Source organism: Phacochoerus africanus, chromosome 6 (assembly GCF_016906955.1).
Source record: "Phacochoerus africanus isolate WHEZ1 chromosome 6, ROS_Pafr_v1, whole genome shotgun sequence".
NCBI classification, from domain to species: domain Eukaryota; kingdom Metazoa; phylum Chordata; class Mammalia; order Artiodactyla; family Suidae; genus Phacochoerus; species Phacochoerus africanus.
This window is the reverse complement of record NC_062549.1, coordinates 4,259,923-4,280,618: the sequence shown is the minus strand read 5'-3', so window position 1 is coordinate 4,280,618 and position 20,696 is coordinate 4,259,923. Positions and strand designations below refer to the sequence as shown.

At 52.4% G+C, this 20,696-nt stretch overlaps 1 protein-coding gene across 2 annotated transcripts in view; it reads right to left on the bottom strand.

The window, feature by feature from the left end:
- COL22A1 (collagen type XXII alpha 1 chain) overlaps nucleotides 1-20,696 on the bottom strand; it is a 249,072-nt gene that overhangs the window by 47,695 nt on the left and 180,681 nt on the right. For both annotated transcript variants that reach the window (XM_047783198.1, XM_047783199.1), the window contains 6 exons: nucleotides 20,105-20,158; nucleotides 19,506-19,550; nucleotides 16,967-17,014; nucleotides 9,407-9,520; nucleotides 8,966-9,019; nucleotides 2,610-2,663 (listed from right to left, as the gene is read on the bottom strand). In XM_047783198.1, the coding sequence (XP_047639154.1) occupies nucleotides 2,610-2,663; nucleotides 8,966-9,019; nucleotides 9,407-9,520; nucleotides 16,967-17,014; nucleotides 19,506-19,550; nucleotides 20,105-20,158 (369 nt within the window). The remainder of the gene's footprint in view (nucleotides 1-2,609; nucleotides 2,664-8,965; nucleotides 9,020-9,406; nucleotides 9,521-16,966; nucleotides 17,015-19,505; nucleotides 19,551-20,104; nucleotides 20,159-20,696) is intronic.

Here is a 20,696-nt window from a genome sequence, read left to right as displayed (position 1 = left end):
GGCGATTAGTTTAAGTGATTCACAAGGAGCGTTTCCCTTTGCACAACTACCAAATTTCAGACAACCAGCCAGAATCTACCTTCTAACTCATATAATCATTCTGGATACACACACATATAATACTTATAAGTGTATATGTATTTCAGTAGGTGGTTGAGAGACTGTCTCATAATATTTATAACAAGAAATCAACCTGGAACTGACCTGCTTCCAGATAATGTGAACACAGAAGGACCTACATGGAAAGAAGAATGGCCATACGGCTGGAAGAGGCTGTCCTGGGTCCTAAGTACAGAGGGGGATGTTTCCTTCTATTCTCTTATTTTTATGTATCTTTGAAGTATCTCATCATAAAAACTTAAAACAAATAAATACAAATACACACAATTTATCTCCTCAGTGGGAACTGTTAGGTTAACTGAACTATGGCATCTATGACAAGATTATAGCCATTTTAAGAAAGATTCGTGTCTCCACATGCAGAGGAGTCCATGTGTGTTTGAGAATGAGCCCGACCAGCTATGGTGCAAAGGGAACTGCACCTAACATTTGGTTTAGTACAACGATGCTATAAAACCAAAGAAGCCACCGTGATGAAAGAAGTGACCTCCCTGTCCTCCCCCCCCCCCTCCCTCCGGAAGACACAAGCTGTAACCTTCGGTATAGAGAGCACTGGCCTTGACAACTCATAAGAATAATCCCAACACGTTTTGTTTTTCAAGATCTAGATGGAATTTTCACCGAGTAGGTCATTCAGGCCTTGAATACAGCTCTTATCTCTCTGCCTCTGGATTCCCAGCTCACATACCTCACCTGTCACTGAGGGGCAAGCCCTGTGATTTGCCCATGACCCCTTCTGCCTCCCAGAGCCTGATGCAGAGCCTGGCGTGGAGCCGGGTTCTGATGGCACCAGCTGAGAGATGGCGAGAAGACTGAGAAGGACAGGGGGAGGGCAGGTGGGTGAGAGGAAAGGAAAAGAAAAGAAGGGAAGAGTGACAGCAGCGCAGCACAGGCATAACAGCCGGTAAGTGGCAGAAAGGCTGCTCGGGGTTGAGCTGCTGAACAGGTGCAGAATGGGAGACAGCGTTCAGACCCACAGAAGGCACACTGGTCCCCACTGGTGCCATCTTCCAAGGCACTTGCAGAAGTGGTCCAGCAGGGCTCGATGGCCCCCAAGCAGAGGAAAGCATTTCAACTCGAACCACCAGGGTCACATGAGAGAAGAGGCAGCTGGGCAGGAGCAAAGAAGGGGACATGTGGCATTTTGTAATGCACGACTGCATTCCAGCGAACAAGAAGCACTAAAACAAAGAGTATAAAATGCACACACACACACACACACACACACACACACACACACACACACACGTGTGTGTGTTTTTAGGGCTGCATGGCATACAGAGGTTCCCAGGCTAGGGATCGAATTGGAGCTGTAGCTGCTGGCCTACACTACAGCCACAGCAATGCCAGATCTCAGCTGTGTCTGCGACCTACACCACAGCTCATGGCAACGCCGGATCCTTAACCCACAGAGCGAGGCCAGGGATCGAACCCATGTCCTCATGGATGTTAGTTGGGTTGATTACTGCTGAGCCACAACAGGAACTCCAAAATATATATATTTTGGTCGAATCAGAGTTGTAACCACCGGCCTACGCCAGAGCCACAGCAATGTGGGATCCGAGCCGCGTCTGCAACCTACACCACAGCTCACGGCAACACTAGATCCTTAACCCACTGAGCATGGCCAGGGATTGAACCCGCAACCTCATCGTTCCCAGTCAGATTCGTTAACCACTGAGTCATGACGGGAACTCCCAAAAATATATATTTTTAAATAAAAGTCAGGCCCCCCGGATAACTGGGGAAGGGGAGTGTGACAATGACCCAAGGTGGAAACCATGAAAATATGATTTTTAGATCCGGACCTGCTGTACAGCTCAGGGAAGTCCACTCAGTGTCCCGTGAGGACCTCTAAGGGAATGGATACGTGCACATGCAGAGCCGAACCACTTTGCTGCACAGCAGAAATTAACACAACATTGTTAAGTCAACTAGATTTCAATAAAATTTTAAAAGTAAAAATATAGGCATCCTCTCGTGGCGCATCGGATCAAGGATCTGGTGCTGTTACTGCAGCAGTTTGGGTTGCTGCTGGGGTGCAGGTTTGATCCCTGGCCTGGGAACTTTCATATGTCGTGGGCATAGCCAAAAAATAATGGAAAAAAAATCTAAGAAAAAAAACCTGGAGTTCCCGTCATGGCTCAGTGAAAACGAATCTAACTAGTATCCATGAGGACACAGGTTCGATCCCTGGCCTCGCTCAGTGGGTTAAGGATCCGGCGTTGCTGTGAGCTGTGGTGCAGGTCACAGGTGAGGCTCAGATCTGATGCTGCTGTGGCTGTGGCTGTGGCCGGCAGCTGTAGCTCCGATTCAACGCCAAGCTTGGGAATTTCCATATGCTCCTAAAAAGACAAAAAAATAAAAATAAAAAAATCTTACCAAAGGCAAAGAAAAAAAAAATTTCAGAAGTGGTGGCATGAAAGCTACCTAGGAAAACCTGCGATGTTTCTTCAGGATGAAAGAGTCATTACAAAGTAAGTTTTTACCTGATCTCCTTTCTGTCCAATCTCGCCATCGGCACCATGTTCTCCTTTACTTCCCTTAGGAGGAAAAAAGAAAGAGAGAAAGAAAACGACTGAAAAATTTCCTAGAGCGACTTGAGAAAGACAAAGTTTTCACTGCATTCATTCACTTATTGTTCATCAGCCTCTTAGCACGTCTGTGCTGTGGGGCCCACTAACAGGGGACCTTAAGCAGATCAAACTCTAAGCTGCAGGGGTTTCTTTTAATCTAGAAAACAAAGAGAATTATGATTGCCTCCCCATGAAATGTTGGGAGAATAAAATCAAATAATACATGGAAAACACTTAGAATAGAGCTCAGAATATAGTATGAGCTCAATAAATAAAGTTATACTCGTGATTTTTTACTATTTTCTATTTGACTCCAGGGTTTGTCATTTAGTAATTGCGTGCCATTGGGCAAGGTGTTTCAAATGTTTCACTGCTTCTAAAATGAGAATGAGAGCAACACCATCTTTGTCATGAGATCACATGACATAAAATGTACACAGTACACAGACTTCCGGTGGGTTCGGTGTTTGCTCTCGGTAGAGAGGAGCTGTCACCCTTCTCTCCATGACTGTCACCGTGCTCATCATCTTCGTCACCAGCGCCATCTCTGCAGGTGTCATGGTGACAACCCCCACCCCCACCCTTTATTCATCACCATGGTTAATTAACAGTCACCACCCTCAGCCCCGTCACCGCCACCACGGCTGTCATCGTTTCCCCGTCATCCCCTTCCTCCTCCTCGTCATCCATCACCCATCAGCACCAGCACAGTGTCACCCTCCTCATCCTCATCCTCATCACACTGCCAACATCAGCACCACCATCCTTATCCTCTCGCCACGACCATCACCATGGACCCCTCCCCAGCACCAGCACCAGCACCACATCACGCTCTACTAGAACCACTTCCCTCCGCCGCCTCCTCCTCGTTATCTTCATTCCCACGGTCATCAAGACACAATGTGCAACCTGCCAAAAATAGAGCTTTACAGACTAACCCTGAAAGTACTACTCAAAGGTTCCCATCTCCTTTTCACCTACTTGGCACCGCATTCACCATGTTACCAAGTTGCATTTCAGGAAAAGGTTGTTACACAGAAACATTTCAGTTCCTCCGGAAGAATGCGCTCTACAGCAAAGGAAGCCGTTGGCAATTAGTTGACCTTGGCTCTGGTTCCAGGTCTGTTGGTCCGGCCTTATCTTTCCATCTTTCAGAAGATCATGTCTCTTCATGTTCTGTTTGTTCACTCAGTAAATAAGCCTGGGAGGCAGGTCAACCTAGGCGGGTCCTTCCAGGTCCAGGACTCTAGAGTTCTCTCACTGAAACGTCACGCCCAGCCCCCTTGCCATCCAGACTGCTGTACCACACAGGAGTTCACTGATGACACTGATACCTAATGACACCCTGGCTGCCTCCCTGAGGTTTCCTGGGAGGGCGAGGTGATCTAGCGCCTGTAAAGTGCCAGATGCTAGCACGTAAAAGAGAAAAAAAAATAGATGCGAAGGGGAAGAGTGTTTGTTCCAACATTTTTGCATGCAATTAGGTCTCCTGTTTTGAAGTGTATGAAGCCAGCACACTGTCTACAGGTCACCTTATCATCTCAATGAAAAGAAATGACATAGAAGAGCACCCTGCCTCGCTGACATTTAGGATGACTGCCTTAAAAGTAAATGGTTTTCTTTCCTTTCCCTGGCCTCCGTCTGGGACGAGTGGTTTCAACCCTCACCTCAGAACAACTAAAATGTCAGCAGCTCAAGGCTCTCCACAGTTGTCCTTGTCGCCTTCCCCACTGCAACGGGGGATCAGAGCAAACACGGCCACCCCCAAGCCTGACTCACTTCCTTCCAGAAAAGAGGGCTGACGTTTACAGAGCCCCCGACTCCGCCTGGCACTCTGCCAGAGCTGCCCCGTGAGCTCCCACTGCATGCACTTCTTTGTTCATGTCCTGAGCTAATGCAAAACAGGACTTAATATGCCTACAATACCAAATTCAGCCAGGAAGACTACTCAGTGAGGTAAAGGTTATCATCAGAGCATAGAGATAAGAAATCTAAAGACCAAAGAGGTCAAGTCATGCGCCTGAGGTCACACAGCTAAGAAAAAGCAAGATTAGGCATCTAATCCAGATCTGTCTGTACCAAACTGCCTCGTCCCGATCAAGTCACTTTCCTGGTTCTCTTTCTAGGTCATGATGCCTTGTCCCACTGGTTCAACAATGTCAAGAGCACGAGCTGCATAGTCTGGAAGCCTGACTGACCCTGCTGAGCATGTCCTGGGAACCTTTCTGTCCACTGAGAATATAGCAAATCAACAAAGCAGATGAGACACAAACACCAAAATCCAGCTGCCCACCTGGAGTTTACATTCCAGAAATATTACTAATTTACTACTTGGCTAGGTCGGTTCTCTTCAGTAGACGCTACCAAGGATCCCCTGAAAGGGCTTCATTTTTCCCGTTGAAAACAGGGAAGAAACCCCCACCACAAGCCTTTTATTATCATTATTGCTATTTTGCTTTTTAGGGCTGCACCTGCGGGATATGGAAGTTCCCAGGCTTGGGGCTGAACTGGAGCTGCAGCTGCCAGCCACAGCCACAGCCACATCAGATCCGAGCCACAGCAACATGGGATCCTTAACCCACGGAACAGAGCCAGGCTTCGAACCTGCATCCTATGGCTACCAGTCTGGCTCTTAACCTGCTGAGTCACAGTGGGAACTCCATTTCTGGCAGTTCTAATGACAGCAAAGGGGGTATTATCTCTGCCTCCCAGAATCGCCCAGAACCTCCAAGTGCAGCTTCTGCTCATCTCGTGTCAGGTCCTTACAGTTCCCATTATGTGACCCGTGGACGCGCAGAGAAGAAAACCCTGTTTGTTGTGACGGATAGAGAGTAATCGGCATTTCCACACGGGAAGACGCCTTTACGTCGGACTCTGCGGAAAACCACGTTCTGATTACCATCTTGCTCTTTCTTCCTCTGCGTGGATCACGATCCTAATGGCAGCCACTATCTCAGACCCTAGCCCTTAGAGGCGGGGTTTTATGCAGTTCGAAAGCTCTAGAAGGAAGCTCTGGATCTGACGGCATCATTAACCTCCCCAGACCCAAGAGCCAGAGAGAGGAGCTGCAAATCTGCAAGGCAAACGTCGGGAGGCTGATTTCTCGCAACCGCAAACAAACAAGCAAAGCAAACCTTCCTGACACCGCGTGTGACCAGTGAACACCTGGGGCCTTTAAAAGGACGCTAACAATGAACACGACTGCTCCACTCTGGGCGGCCTCCCCGACGTACGAGTTCACCTGTGCACCCGCAGGTCTGGCACAGATGCTGTCTGATGAGTGAAGTTCAAGAGAAAGGAAATGAGAAAGTCCTCCGTTCTGTTTTCAGGAGCAGGGCGCATGGGATGAATGGAGAGCACAGAGACGGCCTGAGTTTGAAGCCAAGAACCAAGGCAAGCCTGAGTCCTCAGATGAGACACCGAACTCCTCGGAGACGTCCCAGCACTGAGCGGGGCTGAGGGGGAACTACTGCAGAGTCATCACTGGAGGCGGCGTGGACAGAAGCAGGTGACCCACTGGGAGCTGTCCTTGGTGCTGGCCTCGGGGATCGCATGACTGGGGGTATAAAAGCCTGCTAGTGGGGGCCCTGGAGTCAGACGAGCAGGGATTCACCATGGCTGTATCACCTCCTAGTCCTGTAATACTGGCATTTAACTTTGCTAAACCTTACTGTCCTAATCTGTAAAGTGGGACAACATCTCTATGTCCTAGGATAATCCTCACCATTGCGGCAGATAACACTGAGAGCAGGTAACCCGGCCCTTGGCCCCGCACACACCAGGCACATGTCTGCTGCAGCTCCGTGGGAGCCCGTTCTGTAGGATGGACCCTGAGAGCCTCTCAAGGTCACCACGGACTCCCAAGTGGAGAAACAATGCCCCCGTCCTTAGGATGCGGTACTCATTTCTGTTCTTTTTCTGGGTGGAAGCTTTCTTTGGTTTTCTCAGATTATGTAAAGGAACAAACCCTCCCCTGGAGGGAATAATAAAGGAACAAAGGCAGAACCAGGGTCCTGAGACACCAGCACTTCAGGAGGGGTTGGGCTGATAGAGAAAACAATTCCTACTTAGTGGCGAGAACGCCTCATCTGTCAAATTGACCTGCTTTTCTTTCTCGGAATAAAGGTCGTTCCGTGGCAGAGGTGGCACCCAGCAGCTGGCAGGTTGACAACACAGGTGCCTACTAAGGATCAGCTGAAATTACCTACCTGCTGAATCTTCTAGGCGAGGATTATGACCCGGAAAAGAAGGCTGATACTCAGTGAACAGCACAGAGCATGCGCTGCCAACTGCTGACTCTTAACCTAACATCGCCCAGGGCGCCATCTCCCGTTCCAGCTACACCGAGACCTGGTACCTGCAGTTCCTGAAGCAGGAGTCTTGGGTTTGTCAAAACCCGATACAACTTCAAAGTCTACGCAGAACAAACACTGGATGTCTTAACCTGCCAGCCAGGGCCCGGGAGATCTGGCTGCTTTCCATCCACAGGCCCAAGGCTTGCTTGTCACCCTGCAGTATTTCTGTTTGCTCGCTTGCTTTTTAATAGCAACGGTGACAGCTCCAACCCACTTTCCAGGGCTGAGCCCAGGGTGAGGCAGGTGGACACGCACTTTGAGGGTAAAACGTAAGAGGTTCCAGAAACCTCAGGATCCAAGATAAAGACTATTTCGATGCCGTATTTTTAAAAGTCAAAATGAATGCCAGAGAATCCAGCGGCAGTTCCCACTGTGGTTCAGCGGGTTGCCAACCTGACTAGTATCCATGAGGCTGTGGGTGTGAGCCCTGGCCTCGCTCAGTGGGTTAAGGATCCGGCTTTGCCGTGAGCTGCAGTGTAGGTCGAAGATGTGGCTCGGATCCTGCATTGCTGTGGTTCTGGTGTAGGCTGGCAGCTGTAGCTCGGATTCGACCCCAGCCCGGGAAGTTCCATATGCTGTAGGTGTTGCCCTCTTTTTGGAAAATAAAAACATCCATGAAGAACAAGATATGAAATTGTAAATAAAGACAGGGCTTCGAAGGGGCAGGGATTAGGGAGCGGCAAGGAGAGCGAGGGGTGCAAGTGGAGGCGGGCTCCCGTCTACTGCTGACATTTTCATATTCTGTTCTCCACGCATCTGTTGCATCCATTTCAAACATTTCAAAATACTGCACTGGAGCTTCATTTTTCTTGGTTGCTGAGGTTTGGGGGCTTCCCCTTATGCTTTCTGCCCAGGTCCTCACCAGTCCTGGCCCTGGGGCTGGCGGGGCACTAAGTGCCCAGGCTGACCGAGGAGGGCTGACAAGGGACTGGGCACTGTCTCTGCTCGGACACTCCCTAGTTCACCAGGAGGAAAGGGAAGGGCAGAGGGTAAGCAGCCTGCCCAAGGTCATTGCTGAGACTGGATGCCAACTCCAAAGGTCTTGCTCCTGAGGTCTCTCTCCTACTGGCCACTTGATGCCGCATCTCCCAGCAGAGGAGCCACGCTGTGTCCCAGCCACGCCACAGGAAGAAACACAGTGACAGTCACACTGGGGGGAGCAGTGGGCACAGTTTATATTGGAACAGAGGTGACAAGGGGGTCAGCCCTCACCTGCTCCCTGCCTCTAGGCGGGCGGGCACTCGCATGTTCCCCTGGAGCTAAATACTGTCACCAGCGAGAGCCCAGACAGCTCCTCTGCCTGTCGTAGGGCTGAGCTCACAGCTCTCTCCTCTCACGCCCGTGTCCTTGGCTCTGGGAAGCTACAGGGAGGTTCTACCCACTTCAGACGGCATCTCCTCATTCATAGGTCAGGACTATTCGCATCTGTAAAGCACTCTCCTAATAACATTTTTTACTGAGTGCCACGTTCTTTTTATGTATCATATGAGTTAGCATTCACATACCTCTGAAGCTTTTATTCAGATTACTAGCAATTGGAGAAATTGAGACCAGAGCGGTCAAGGTTTACCTAAGGTCACACAGCTCCAAAGACTCGACCTAGGGCTGGGACTCAAGTTCACGGCCGTCCGTCCCCGAAGCTCATGTCTTAACCTGCACTACGCATTCCTATCAGGGAGCTCGTTTACACTTCCAGCCTCTCAGGTGTTTGTCGATGCGCAATTGGAGACTCAGCAAGTTCAAGGGTCCCTTCCCAGGGTCGCTGAGACAGTCAGCGCTAAGCAGAGACTGCGAGTGTGGGTGTCCTGATTTTAAAACCAGTATAACTTTACACGGGGCAGCACCCTTGCCCAAACTTAGGTCAACCAGGGAGATGACAGCAGATGCACGTGGTTCTTATGAAGGCTCACTGACCTGTGGTCCAGCTATTCCAGGGGGTCCTGGGGGGCCTCTGGGCCCAGCATCTCCCTGAGGCAGGAACAACAGGGGAAGAAAGAGGGAAAAAAACAAAAAACAAAAAACAGTAAGAATGCGTGTCTGGAGCCCACGCCCAGAGTCATCCGGCAGCCACTCTTTCCGCATTTATTCTCTGCTTTCCCGCTGGGATGCCCCGTCCCCGCTCCCAGGCCAGCGTGTCTGAGGAAGGGTGCAGGTGAGTGGTGACAGGAGTGCAGCCATGGGTTCCTGGGCATCGCCCACCCCCAGTGTGGCAGCTGGTGTGGGAGCCAGTCCCCAGAATACCAAGGACCGCTGTCTCCCGTATCCACAGCCTTGCGCAGAATGGAGAGGCGGGGCTGGAATCTCCGAGGTATTTCGTGGCAGTGATAGAAAGTCAATGTTCCCTTTTCTCCTTACCTTCCTGCCTTCTGTGCCTTCTGTCCCCGGCTTGCCTGGGAGACCCTTGTCCCCTTTAAAACCTGGCAGACCAGGGAGGCCTGGGGGGCCTGCAGGGCAGTCGTTACACACATCCTGCGAAAGAGCAAAAACACACAGTACAACTATTGGGAAAACAAAAGGAGACCATAGGTTCTGCCTCCACAGAGAGGAGGAAGCCAGCCCACAGCGAAAAAGCAAACAGGTGGATTGGGTCAAACTCTGCATTAGATCGGCACTGATCTAGCTCATGTTCCTGGATTATTTCTCCCTACTTCTGGCCAGACGGCTGAAATGTAGCCCAAGACAGAGATGTCAACAGCGCACGTACCAGTGCCTGTGAGCATCTGCCAACATCCACCGCACAGATTTGATGAAAACATTTAGTCCTGTTAAAGACAGGCCCCAAGGCTAGAGCCCAGACAAAGCTGGAAGCTGAATTCTGTCTCATGGGTGTGCCTAAGTGGTTTCTGAACAAAGGAGATATTGCCCAGCAATAGGCACACACCCTTAGGACTTTCTTGCTGCGACACATGCCCCCTCTCATCACGCCTGGCATTACTCTTTGTCCAAAGTAGGCATTTAATAAATGCTGCCTGGAGTGGAGCTTTGTGCTACTTCTTGGAGGCAGGCAGGTACTAGCCCTGGAGTGAACTTCTTTCTTCCTTCCTTTCTTATTAATAAGTATACCTGATTCATAATGTTTCTTCAAGCTCTATTGTACAGCAAAGTGACCCAGTGACACACAGTGCCCTGTGCTGTACAGCAGGGCCCCACTGCCCATCCATTCCAGATGTAACAGTTCGCATCCAAAACACCCCCAAACTGCCCGTCCATCCCACACCCCCCCCACTTGGAACCACAAGTCTGCTCTCCTTGGCCGTGATCTGTTTCTGTTTTGTGGACAGGATCATCTGTCCACATTTTAGATTCCACGAATAAGTGATGTCATATTGTATTTGTCTTTTTCTTTCGGGTTTGCTTCACTTAGTATGAGAATCTCCAGTTCCATCCACATTGCTGCCAATGGCATTAGTTTATCCTTTTTTATGGCCGAGTAGTATGCCATTGTATATATGTACCACATTTTTTTTTTTGCTTTTTGGGGCCACACCCACAGCATATGGAAGTTCCCAGGCCAGAGGTCGAATCGGAGCTACAGCTGCCAACCTACACCACAGCCACAGCAATGCAAGATGCAAACTGCAACCTATACCACAGTTCACAGGAACGCCAGATCCTTAACCCACTGAGCGAGGCCAGGGACCGAACCTGCAACCTCATGGTTCCTGGTCAGATTCGTTTCCACTGCCCCATGACGGGAACTCCTGTGCACATCTTCTTAATCCAGTCATCTGTCGATGGACCTTAAGGTTTCTTCAGGTCCTGACTATTGTGAACAGAGCTGCTGTGAACGTGGGAGTGCATGTATCTTTTTCAGTGAAAGTTCTGTCCGGTTATGTGCCTGGGAGTGGACTGCTGGATCATACGGTTGTTACATACCCTGGAGTGAATGTAACTTTCTCAGCCCAGGGAACAGGTCCTCTGATTTGTGTGCATTACCCCAGCTCTCCCAGCTTGGAGCCCAGTAAATACCAAAGAGAATCCACAGGCTTGGCCACACGCTTGCCCAGCCCCCAGCCAGGGTCTGCTCCTGCCACGCCCTTCTCTCTAATCCTCACGCCTCCTCCCCGAGCCTCTCCTGGAGATAAAGGTTAAAGGAGATCAGAGCCTTCCGGTGCCCTGGGCTGTCACTAATAACGCAGATGCACTCCCTCAGCAGCTCCCTCCCTGTTAGGCGCGGGGCTTTTCTGCTTTGAGACCACAAGGAGCACGCGTCTTCAAGAGCTCACAGTTCCGCGGTACGAACAGACACAAAACAAACGCATTAGCGAGGACCTTTGGTGGCTCTGCTGGAGATCTGCTAAGCTTGCTCATTTCCGGCAAGGTGATGGCGCGGGCAACCTGGCATCATCTTGGTCTCTAATTCGGGACGCACTGGGTTTTCTAACCAAAAAGCAACCCTGAACCGTCCACCATTCTTTTTACGTGCTCACTCCTACGCGGTCTTTGAAGATTCTTTTTTTTTTTTCAATTTTTTTTTTGGTCTTGTTTTTTGCCTTTTCTTGGGCCACTCCTGCGACATATGGAGGTTCCCAGGCTAGGGGTCGAATCGGAGCTGTAGCCGACGGCCTACACCACAGCCACAGCAACACAGGATCCGAGCCGCGTCTGCGACCTACACCACAGCTCACGACAACGCTGGCTCCTTCACCCACTGAGCAAGGCCAGGGATCGAACCCACAACCTCATGGTTTCCAGTTGGATTCGTTCACCACTGCGCCACGACGGCAACTCCTGAAGATTCTTTAGACGTGTCCTACTCCAAGAAGCCTTGCTGATGGCTTCACACGCAGGACATGTTCCAACTCCCCTGGACCCAGGAGTTCCTGCTATTGAAGCTCGACTGAGCTGGTCCGTTCACCCCATCAGGCAAAAAAAAAAACGGCTGAGTTCTGGGGACACGGGCAGACTCGCTTTCTCCGTCCAGTTCATAGCAAACAACACGACGTCCACAGCTGGTGAACCAGCCAACCAACTACCCAACCAACTGATGGTGACCTTCCACACCCAGTGTCATTTCCTTCCGTGGGTGGTTTCAGAAGCGGCTGAACTGCAGGGGAGGGTGAAAAATGCCCAAACGATGGGGCGAGTGAGATAAACTGAAGGTTGCTGTTCTCAGTGGCTGTTCCTTATTTGAAAGACCAGCCGCCCTGAGAGGAACTCGTCTATCCCAAGACCGTCTCTATGGTTCTTTAAAATCAGGTCCATCCACGACACGTGGCAACAGGACATGGGGTGCATAAAATTCTAGCCAGGTGGCAGCAGGGATTGTGGCCTCTGAGTCTTGTTGGATCTAGAGGGCACAGGAGTGATTCGAGACCATTCTGGGCAACGGGACCCACAGCAGAAAGCATAGAAATAGCTGAGTGATACAAAATCTCAATACATCCCCATTTCTTTGCAATTTCTGGCATGGATTACTCTCAGCCTGGCTGTGTCTTAGTCACACATTCTGTGCAGGATTGTTCCCTGAAGACCAGAGCAGCCCCCAGTGGCCCCCAGACATGCCAGTGAGTGGGCTGGACCTAACGTACTGACCCAGTCCCAGAAGCCAGTGAGCACAGGGTAAGCCCAGCACCCCACCTCCTGTCCTACCGATGCTGTCTTTGGCTCCTGTGCTCCTGGAGCCCTGGTCCCTCCTGAACTGGCCTACCTGGAAGGCCTTGAGACTCGCACTGGGGCCCAGGTCCAGCTGCCCCCAAATACGTCTCAACGGCATATTGATTATTTTGCGTTAAAGTTACCTAAGAAATGGCCATCGCAAGAGGGACATTTTTGACCCTTCTCTCCAGCTCCCGGAAAGCAACAACTAAACCTGTCATGTGAAAGGGACACTTCCTGCATCTGGAGCCATCTCTCTGTCACCAGAGATGGGGTTTCAGCACCGAGATGCCTGCAAAACAAATCTTTCTCATCATCATCATTATCATTTGTCTTTTGTCATTTTAAGGCTGCACCAGTGCAGCACAGGGAGGTTCCCAGGCTAGGGGTCTAATGGAGCTGCAGCTGCCGGCCTATACCACAAACACAGCAACGCCGGATCCGAGCTGCCTCCATGACCTACACACAGCTCATGGCAGCACCAGGTCCTTAACCCACTGAGCGAGGCCAGGGATCGAACCCACGACTGCACGGTTCCTAGTTGGATTTGTTTCTGCTGTGCCATGATAGGACCTCCTATTATTATTATTATGTGGGAGTTCTTGGGCCAGGAATCAAACCTGAGCCATAGCAGTGACAACACTGGATCCTTAACCCACTCTGCCACCAGGGAACTCCTATACAAACCTACTAATTTTAACGGACTACCCCAAACCCAGGCTCTGCTTAGATTCTCCACTAATTAAGCATCCAAAGCCTAGGCTTCTTTGCCCTATAAATTCCTCATAAATGTATGGTTTCTTTGTCTAAAAAGCCTTAAGTGTTTTGGCCACTTCTTAGGTCCCATTTCTCTGAGACCTCCATGGGCACAAATTAAAATCTCTTTCTTTTTCTCCTGTTAATGTCTTGTGTCAGTTCTATTATTACTCCCGTCACAAGAACTCAAGAGGCACTGCAGGGAAATTTCTCCCTCCCCACTAGACAGGGCTCTGCTTCCAACAAGACGGGCTTATCCAGAGCAGAGCGAAGCCTGGGGCCTCCTGGGATCACAGCTTCTCCTCTCTGAGCCCCCGTCTCCCGATCTGTGAAGAGGACCTTGGAGTCTGGGGAGAAATACGTGAGATGACGGAGGGGAAATGCCTGGGGCCGTGCCCGGCGCGCGGCGAGGGCACCGGAATCGCAGCTGCCACGGGGGTCCCTGTGGTTTCAGCTGTTACTTTCCTCCCTAAATCCGTAGCCGTGTTTGCTTTACAGACCAGATGCCCTTGATCATCCATACGGACTCTTAACTCCTCCACGCACCCGCGTCATCTCAGGCAAGTCTCCTAGTCCCCCTGGGTCTATTTCTCCGTCTCCTAACAAGGGTCATTCTCCTACCTTCGGAGATGGTTGTGAAACTTAAATAGCAGGGGTGAGGCAGCGAGCACGTTGCAGGCTCCCCCGTGTGTCTCTGTAAGTGCCCACTCCCCCTCGCCTCAACCCCGTCCCTTCGTCTGAGACACGTTCGGCATACCTGCCTGGCGGTGCCCCTGCATGTGGTGTGGCCAGTGTACCAGGCAAGCGCCCCACAGGATGCTCACAATGGTAGGGATGTCCCAGCCTCTGCCACGTGGGAAAAGACCACCACTGCTGCCCAGGTCATCTCATCCAGCCTCTCGCTCGATCCCTGAGTCCCCACAGTGCACTCCTGCCAAAGCCCACTTTTCAAAGCTGTGGGTGACGGGCTCAGAGCTCACCACCTGCCTGTGCTTCGTCAGGGAGCTGCCAGGATGCTCAGACTCGTGCAGAGATGCAGTCAGATGACAGGGAGGTCACGCCCAGAGATCTGGAGCGGGTCACGCTGGATGTGAATCTAGGTTCTGCCACTGTCCAGCTCTGTTATCTTGAACAAGCACCTGGTCCATCTGGACCCAACCTCCTGCTGGGTAAAACGCAGCCAGGAAGAGTACCCAACCCTGGGTTGTTTGTGAGGATCGGACGAAATACTCTTTATCCTGGGGAAGCACCTAATGGAGAAGCTGAGGAAGACCTCGCCGGGCACAGATCCCACCATGGAAGTGCACTAAACAGGAGCTCTCAGAAGGCGAGCTCCCCACCCAGGCGGTTCCCAGGGATCAGCATGAGGTAGACAGACATTCTCTTACGAGAGGTGCCTTCTCAGCAAGAGGGAGGGTCTGGCCACCAGCCGCCTGGACCACCATCAGACTCTAACCTCCATCACCAAGATGGCAGCAGGTGATTCTAAAACGGGGTGCTGGGAGAGTTGACTCCGCAGACCTGGGCACACCCCCATGGCCCGGGCTTTTGTCTACGGGGCTTCCAGGCGAGGCACAGCTCCGGGGGACCAGGGAGTCTCAGGTGCTGCCCTGAGGTGCTACGTTCGGGAATGTAGGGGCCTGGCTGCTCTGATGACACAGCTGCATCCTGTCACCACTGTGTGGCCGTCAAGCGGCACCCACGCAGCACTCACTCCTGTTATCACTGCCACGAAGACCGGGACGCCCTGAGGCTGAAATCCTTGGGGGGAGGAGCTGATGCAAATCCAGTGCCTTCCAGCGGGATGGAATTATGGAAAAATCATCTAGGCTATAAAAGCCTGTAATAAACAAGGCTTGGATCAATAGATAATGATTTCGTGCCATGCCCTTGTTGTTAAAAACAAAATCAAAACCAAAAAAAAACAAACTCCCTCTTGTCAATAAAAACCAGGAAGGACTGCTCTCCTGCTGCTTATTTTTTAATAAAACGTATGGTTTTCCATCGCAGCATCTCAGGATGGAGGGAGAGTCAAAGTCCTTGGTTTCTGGGAAGCTTTCTTCTCCTTCTTGCTCTCCTCCCTTGCTCTCATCCAGTTTGGGGAACACAGGAAGAGAGGAAGGGGCTGACCACACAGAACCCAGAGCCAAGCTTCACCCAGTTTTAAGACAAAGGCTTGAATTACAGGCAGCCAAAGGGTCCCCTACGCTCACTGTCACAGGACGGTGGTCACCGGAGCCTGAATCTCATCCTGTCTCTCTCGTGCCTTGCCCAGCTCTTCCCCACTGAAGATGGAGTCCAGGTCCCCGGCATCCAGCTTTCCCCGCCCTATCTCAGCAGAGCTGTGCTCAGCGCACCTCTCCCGCCGCTCGTGGAGCAGCACACGTGGTTCTGAAGAGGAGCTGAGTCTGCACTCAGACCTGACTCATCCGGCTAAGGGGGGCAGCTGGCTCCCCTGTCCCCTGCCCTGCACCTGTGCTCTGGACCTTGCACCAGCAGGACCCCCAGCCACCCCGTCTGACTGCCCACCACCCTCTTTTCAGGACTCGAGGAGGCAGTCCTGGGTGGGGTCAAAGGTCAGTTGCGGGAATCTGGGAGGAGGGGATTCTAATCCCAGAAAGTCACTACTAACCCTCACAGTAACTCAGGTTTGTCTTTCTTCCTTCCTTCCTTTCTTTCTTTTGCTTTTCAGGGCTGCACCTGCAGCATATGGAGAATCCCAGTCTAGGGGTCGAATCAGAGCTACAGCTGACAGCCTACAGCCACAGCAACACAGGATCCAAACCATGTCTGTGACCTACACCACAGCTCACAGCAATGCCGGATCCTAAACCCACTGAATGAAACCAGGGATCGAACCCGCAACCTCACGGTTCCTAGTCGGATTTGTTTCTGCTGCGCCACAACAGGACCTCTGACTCAAGTTTCTGATAGGCAAAACAGGAACATAAATAAGCACCAACCTCAGAGAGTAACTGTGGAATAAGAGATGCACACGAAGCATTTAGCACAGCACTGCCCAGCAGGGCTCTCTCTGATGGTGCACGGGCTCTAAATCTGCTAGCCTGATTTATCCTGATTTAGCCACTAGCCACGTGTGGCGACTCAGTACTTGGAAGGTGGCTGGTGTGGCTAAGGACTGGAGATGCTCATTGCACTGAAATTTTTTTTTTTTTTGACCACACCCAAGGCATATGGAAGTTCCCGGGCCAGGAACCTAATCCGAGCTGCAGCTGCGTCGAGGCTGGATTCTTAACCCACAGCACCAGGCTGGGGATCGAACCCATGCTGCATCAGAGACAATGCCAGATCCTTAACCTGTTGCTCCACAGCGGGAACTCCTAATTGCATTTAATTTCAATCAACTTAACCTTAAATTGATGCATGTGGCCAGTGGCTGCAGAACTGGACAGTGGGTTTTAGCACAGCGCAGGCACACAGTGAGAGCGCAACAAACGTGAAAACCACAGTACAGTTGTTCAGACACAAAAAGCCAAACACACACACGTTATTGAGATCTCTAGTTCCCCCAGTAACCATTTGCAAAACTCGTGCTTTTACCTTAACCAAGAGATTTATGTCCCCGGGAGACAGCAGTGGAGAGGGGCCCTGTCAAAAGAAACAGAAATGAATACAAATACACAAGCCTGCACACCGCACACCCGTGCTGCTTTGGGCAGTGCGCTGTCTTCACACCATAAGCTGTTAACACTGGATGTGTCAGTGCCACACGCTGGATTTGAAAGAGCCCCGTCTAAGCCCCACGCTTGGGAGTCACAGACAGACTCCTCTGAGGCAGCAGCTGAACAGGCTGCCAGGCCTGCATCTCACATCAGCCTGTCTGGTCCCCAGTCTCCTTCTTCCGGCCCCTTCTCCTTTTCTGGTGCTCCCTCCTCTCCACTCCATCAAAACCAATAGGTCCTATGGGTCCTATAGGCCCTACCCAGACGGGTAAGAGCAGTCGCTATCAGTCATTCACAATCTAGTATAAATCTAAAGCACGTCCTTCGGCTCTCCCAGGTAAAAGAGCACTTCGAACGTCCTTCATCATTAGGAGTTGGAGTCTCCAACTGCAGGAAGGAGATTTCAGAAAAGGGAGTGGTTACAAAGTCTCGGAAAGTACGCGGCTCACAGACTTCACATCCAAACCTAGTGTGAGCTGGAATGTGGCGCGTCATGACTGTGGCCGGCCTGGAGCCTCGCGGGGTGCAGGCTGGGTTCACACTGGGGTGTAAGGGACACGAAGCTGGGAAGGACAGTGGAAATTCAAAGACAGACACCAAAGGGAAGAATGGAGACGGGCACGCTACTTGCAAACGTCTCAGTTTTGCAATGGCAAAGGAATACCAGTAAACCTGTTCTCCGGGGGGACGCCTGTCCCCACAATCTGACCTACGGCTGATTTCTTCTGAGCAAGTCTCAGTTTAGGTTTGTGAATTATATGAACCCAGTCTAGCACGTTAGGGAGATGCCTGTCCTGGCTCCCCGTCCTTTCCCCAACCCCAGAGGGTTTCCGCCACATCCTGCCGGCTAAAGAAAGCCATGTGACAGTGGCATCGTCCAAGTTTGCGGAGCACATCCCCGGCAGTGGCTGGGCGCGTGCTTGTGTTTTCCGAGTCGATGTACTCAAGGATTCGATCCACCCTCTGGGCTGTAACAAGAACAGGACGCCCAGGAGAGGGTGGTTGGACTGCCTGGGATTTGGAACCACCAGGCCTGCAGGGGGAGCTCCCTCAGGCTGCGTCTGTCATGGTCTGGACTTGGCGGAGGTCCTTGGACCCCCTTCAGCCTTTGGCCTGCACCTCACTCCTCCACCCGATTCTTGGGGGCCTTGCACTTAGGCAACGGGGTGCACCCTGTGGGATTACGTGGCTGCAGTAAAGCTGGCGCCGTGAGGAGGAGGGGGCATGACTAAATCCCCCTTGACCTCCAGCAAGATTTCCACTCATCCCACTGAAGGTCGGTCTTCGGTGAAAACTTCCAGGACCCCTGGGCAGACTGGGGTGCATTTCCCAGGGTCCTGCAGGCTGGATTGCGGAGGACAGATGCTCAAGCCCTCGGCAGCCTCCATGCCTTGGGTCTTTGTCTGAAATGCGTGGCCGGCCAGGCTGACCACGGAGACAGGGGGCCTCTGAGGGCCCGGGGGGGCACTCTGGTTTCTGAAACCAGCCTTGAGGCCTGAGGTGCCCGGGGGGTGACTGCCACGGTGGCGACCCTCAGTGGACCTACTTCCCGGTATCTTCCCAGCTGCCCCCCGCTCACCCCGACTGCTCATCCTCACTTCCCCGGAGGCTGGTCCACGATGTGGTTACTTGGCTAAGCCTTCGGGCTTCTCTGGCATTGGTAACCTCGTCGGGGTCGGGGGGTGGGGGTCTCAGAAGCCAAGTGCACTGAACCCGCAGGGGGACCTCGGGCTGGAGGGCAACCGCACTGCCCAGGGCCAGCCTCTCGGGATGGTCCCTTTCTGCCCACACTCTGACAGTGTCGCTGCCCTCGCTGGGAGAGGGGACGGTCTCATCTACTCTAAGGAGGTGGACACCAGGAGGCAGGGACATTGCTGAGCAAAAAGGCGGGACACGGGTCAGCTAGGGACGGGCAAGAAGGCTGCTCTGTCACCCCCAAGCCCCATCCATCCTTCTCGGCCCTGCTCCAGGCCCCGGAAACCGCACCCTGGGGAAGTACCTCGGGACCCACCTGCCTGCTGGCCCCCGGGTGAGCTGGACCAATGAGAAGGACATTAGGAAACCGAAGTGGCGGTGGGGCTGGGGCATGGCTCCCTCCCTGCCTCTGGCCAGGCTTCCTGGCAGTGGCGTTGAACGCCCCATGGCAGCTCGGATCTGGCAGCCCCTTCCCTACCATCCTCATTCCCTCCTGACTCTGAAGGCAAGCACCCAGGAGCAGGGGCCTCTCTCTGGGGTTTGTCTCTGGGAGCGGGGGCGCGGGGGTGGGGGGTGTCACAGCCTCTCCGATTGGTTCCCTCTGCTCGCAGCACTGTAAAAAGCCCCCTTTTAAAGTCTCTGGAACCATCCAAGCTGCATTTTATTTTGGCTGGATCCCTGGCTGATGATCAATAGTCCTCCAGAGCAGCTGGATGACATACTGGTTTTCCGGGAGGCCCTCTCTCGCCGGGGTGTCCTGGTACACCCTAAGAGAAGAAAGAAAGAACACTGTGCTGAGCACGTCATCCCGATCCGCTCGGCCCGCCCTCCCCTCCAAACTCTCTTATCTGCCAAACCTAACGCGGGGAAAAAAAAAATCACCCAACTGTGAAGACGGGTGTCAATAAAAATTCACGGTTTCCAATCTCAGCTGAATACCCAAGGTTTCTCGGGAAATATTCAACTGTGGCAAATGTTCAAAAGAGTAAGCCACCTCGTCTCTGATTCGCATCCAAACACGAAACCGACAACAACTCATGCATGCGGAGTGGTACTTGTGCGTGTGCGCGTGGGGTACCCAGGAGCTTACGAGGTTCTGGAAGCATAACACGAAAGCGAAACACGTGAAACCAGACAATACAAAATCAAAGGTCACAGGGAGCAGACGAACAAAACATGAAAAACCTTGGTGGGGGAGGGGCAGGGATTTGTGGGGCAGAACTGCTCCCCCGGGGTTTCCTGTCAAGGGAGGCTCGTTGGGGGGGGGGGGTCCAGTTCTGCAAGAACCTGGGCTGATCCTGCATCCCTGGCCTTCACTTACATCCTGGCCAGCTGGTCCCTGGGGGCCAGGCATTCCAGGTGGGCCTCGAGATCCCTGGACAAAAAGAAAAGAAGTAAGTACAATAAGGCCTGCTTTCCCCGGCGTCCCGTCTCCGTGCACAAATGGCCTGCTGGCCGGAGCCATCTGATGTGACTCGTGTGTCAGAGCAGCCAGCCCAGAGCTTACACATTCACTGAGGGTGTGGAGGCGGGCGCGTTAAATACACACAGAGAACACTCTGGAACGCCTTCCCCGTGAGCCTGACTGCCGGGGGCCCCGTCACAGGCCCCCTTTTTGAGTGGACGGGACAGCTCCCGCAATAAGGCAGGCCTCAGCTCCAGTCCTGCTCCCCTCACTGCAGTGTGGACGACCAGCTCCCGGTGCTGGCTGCTGCGTAGACTGATGTGGGAGGGCCCGGCACAGGGCTCAGGACTCAGGCGACAGTTGTCATTATGATTATTTTTGGCCTCGCCTGCAGCAGGCAGAGGTTCCAGGTCCAGGGGTTGAACCCGCATCACGGCAGTGACCTGGGCCACAGCAGTGACAATGCCAGGTCCTTCGCTGCTAGGCCACCGAAGACCTCCGGCTGTTA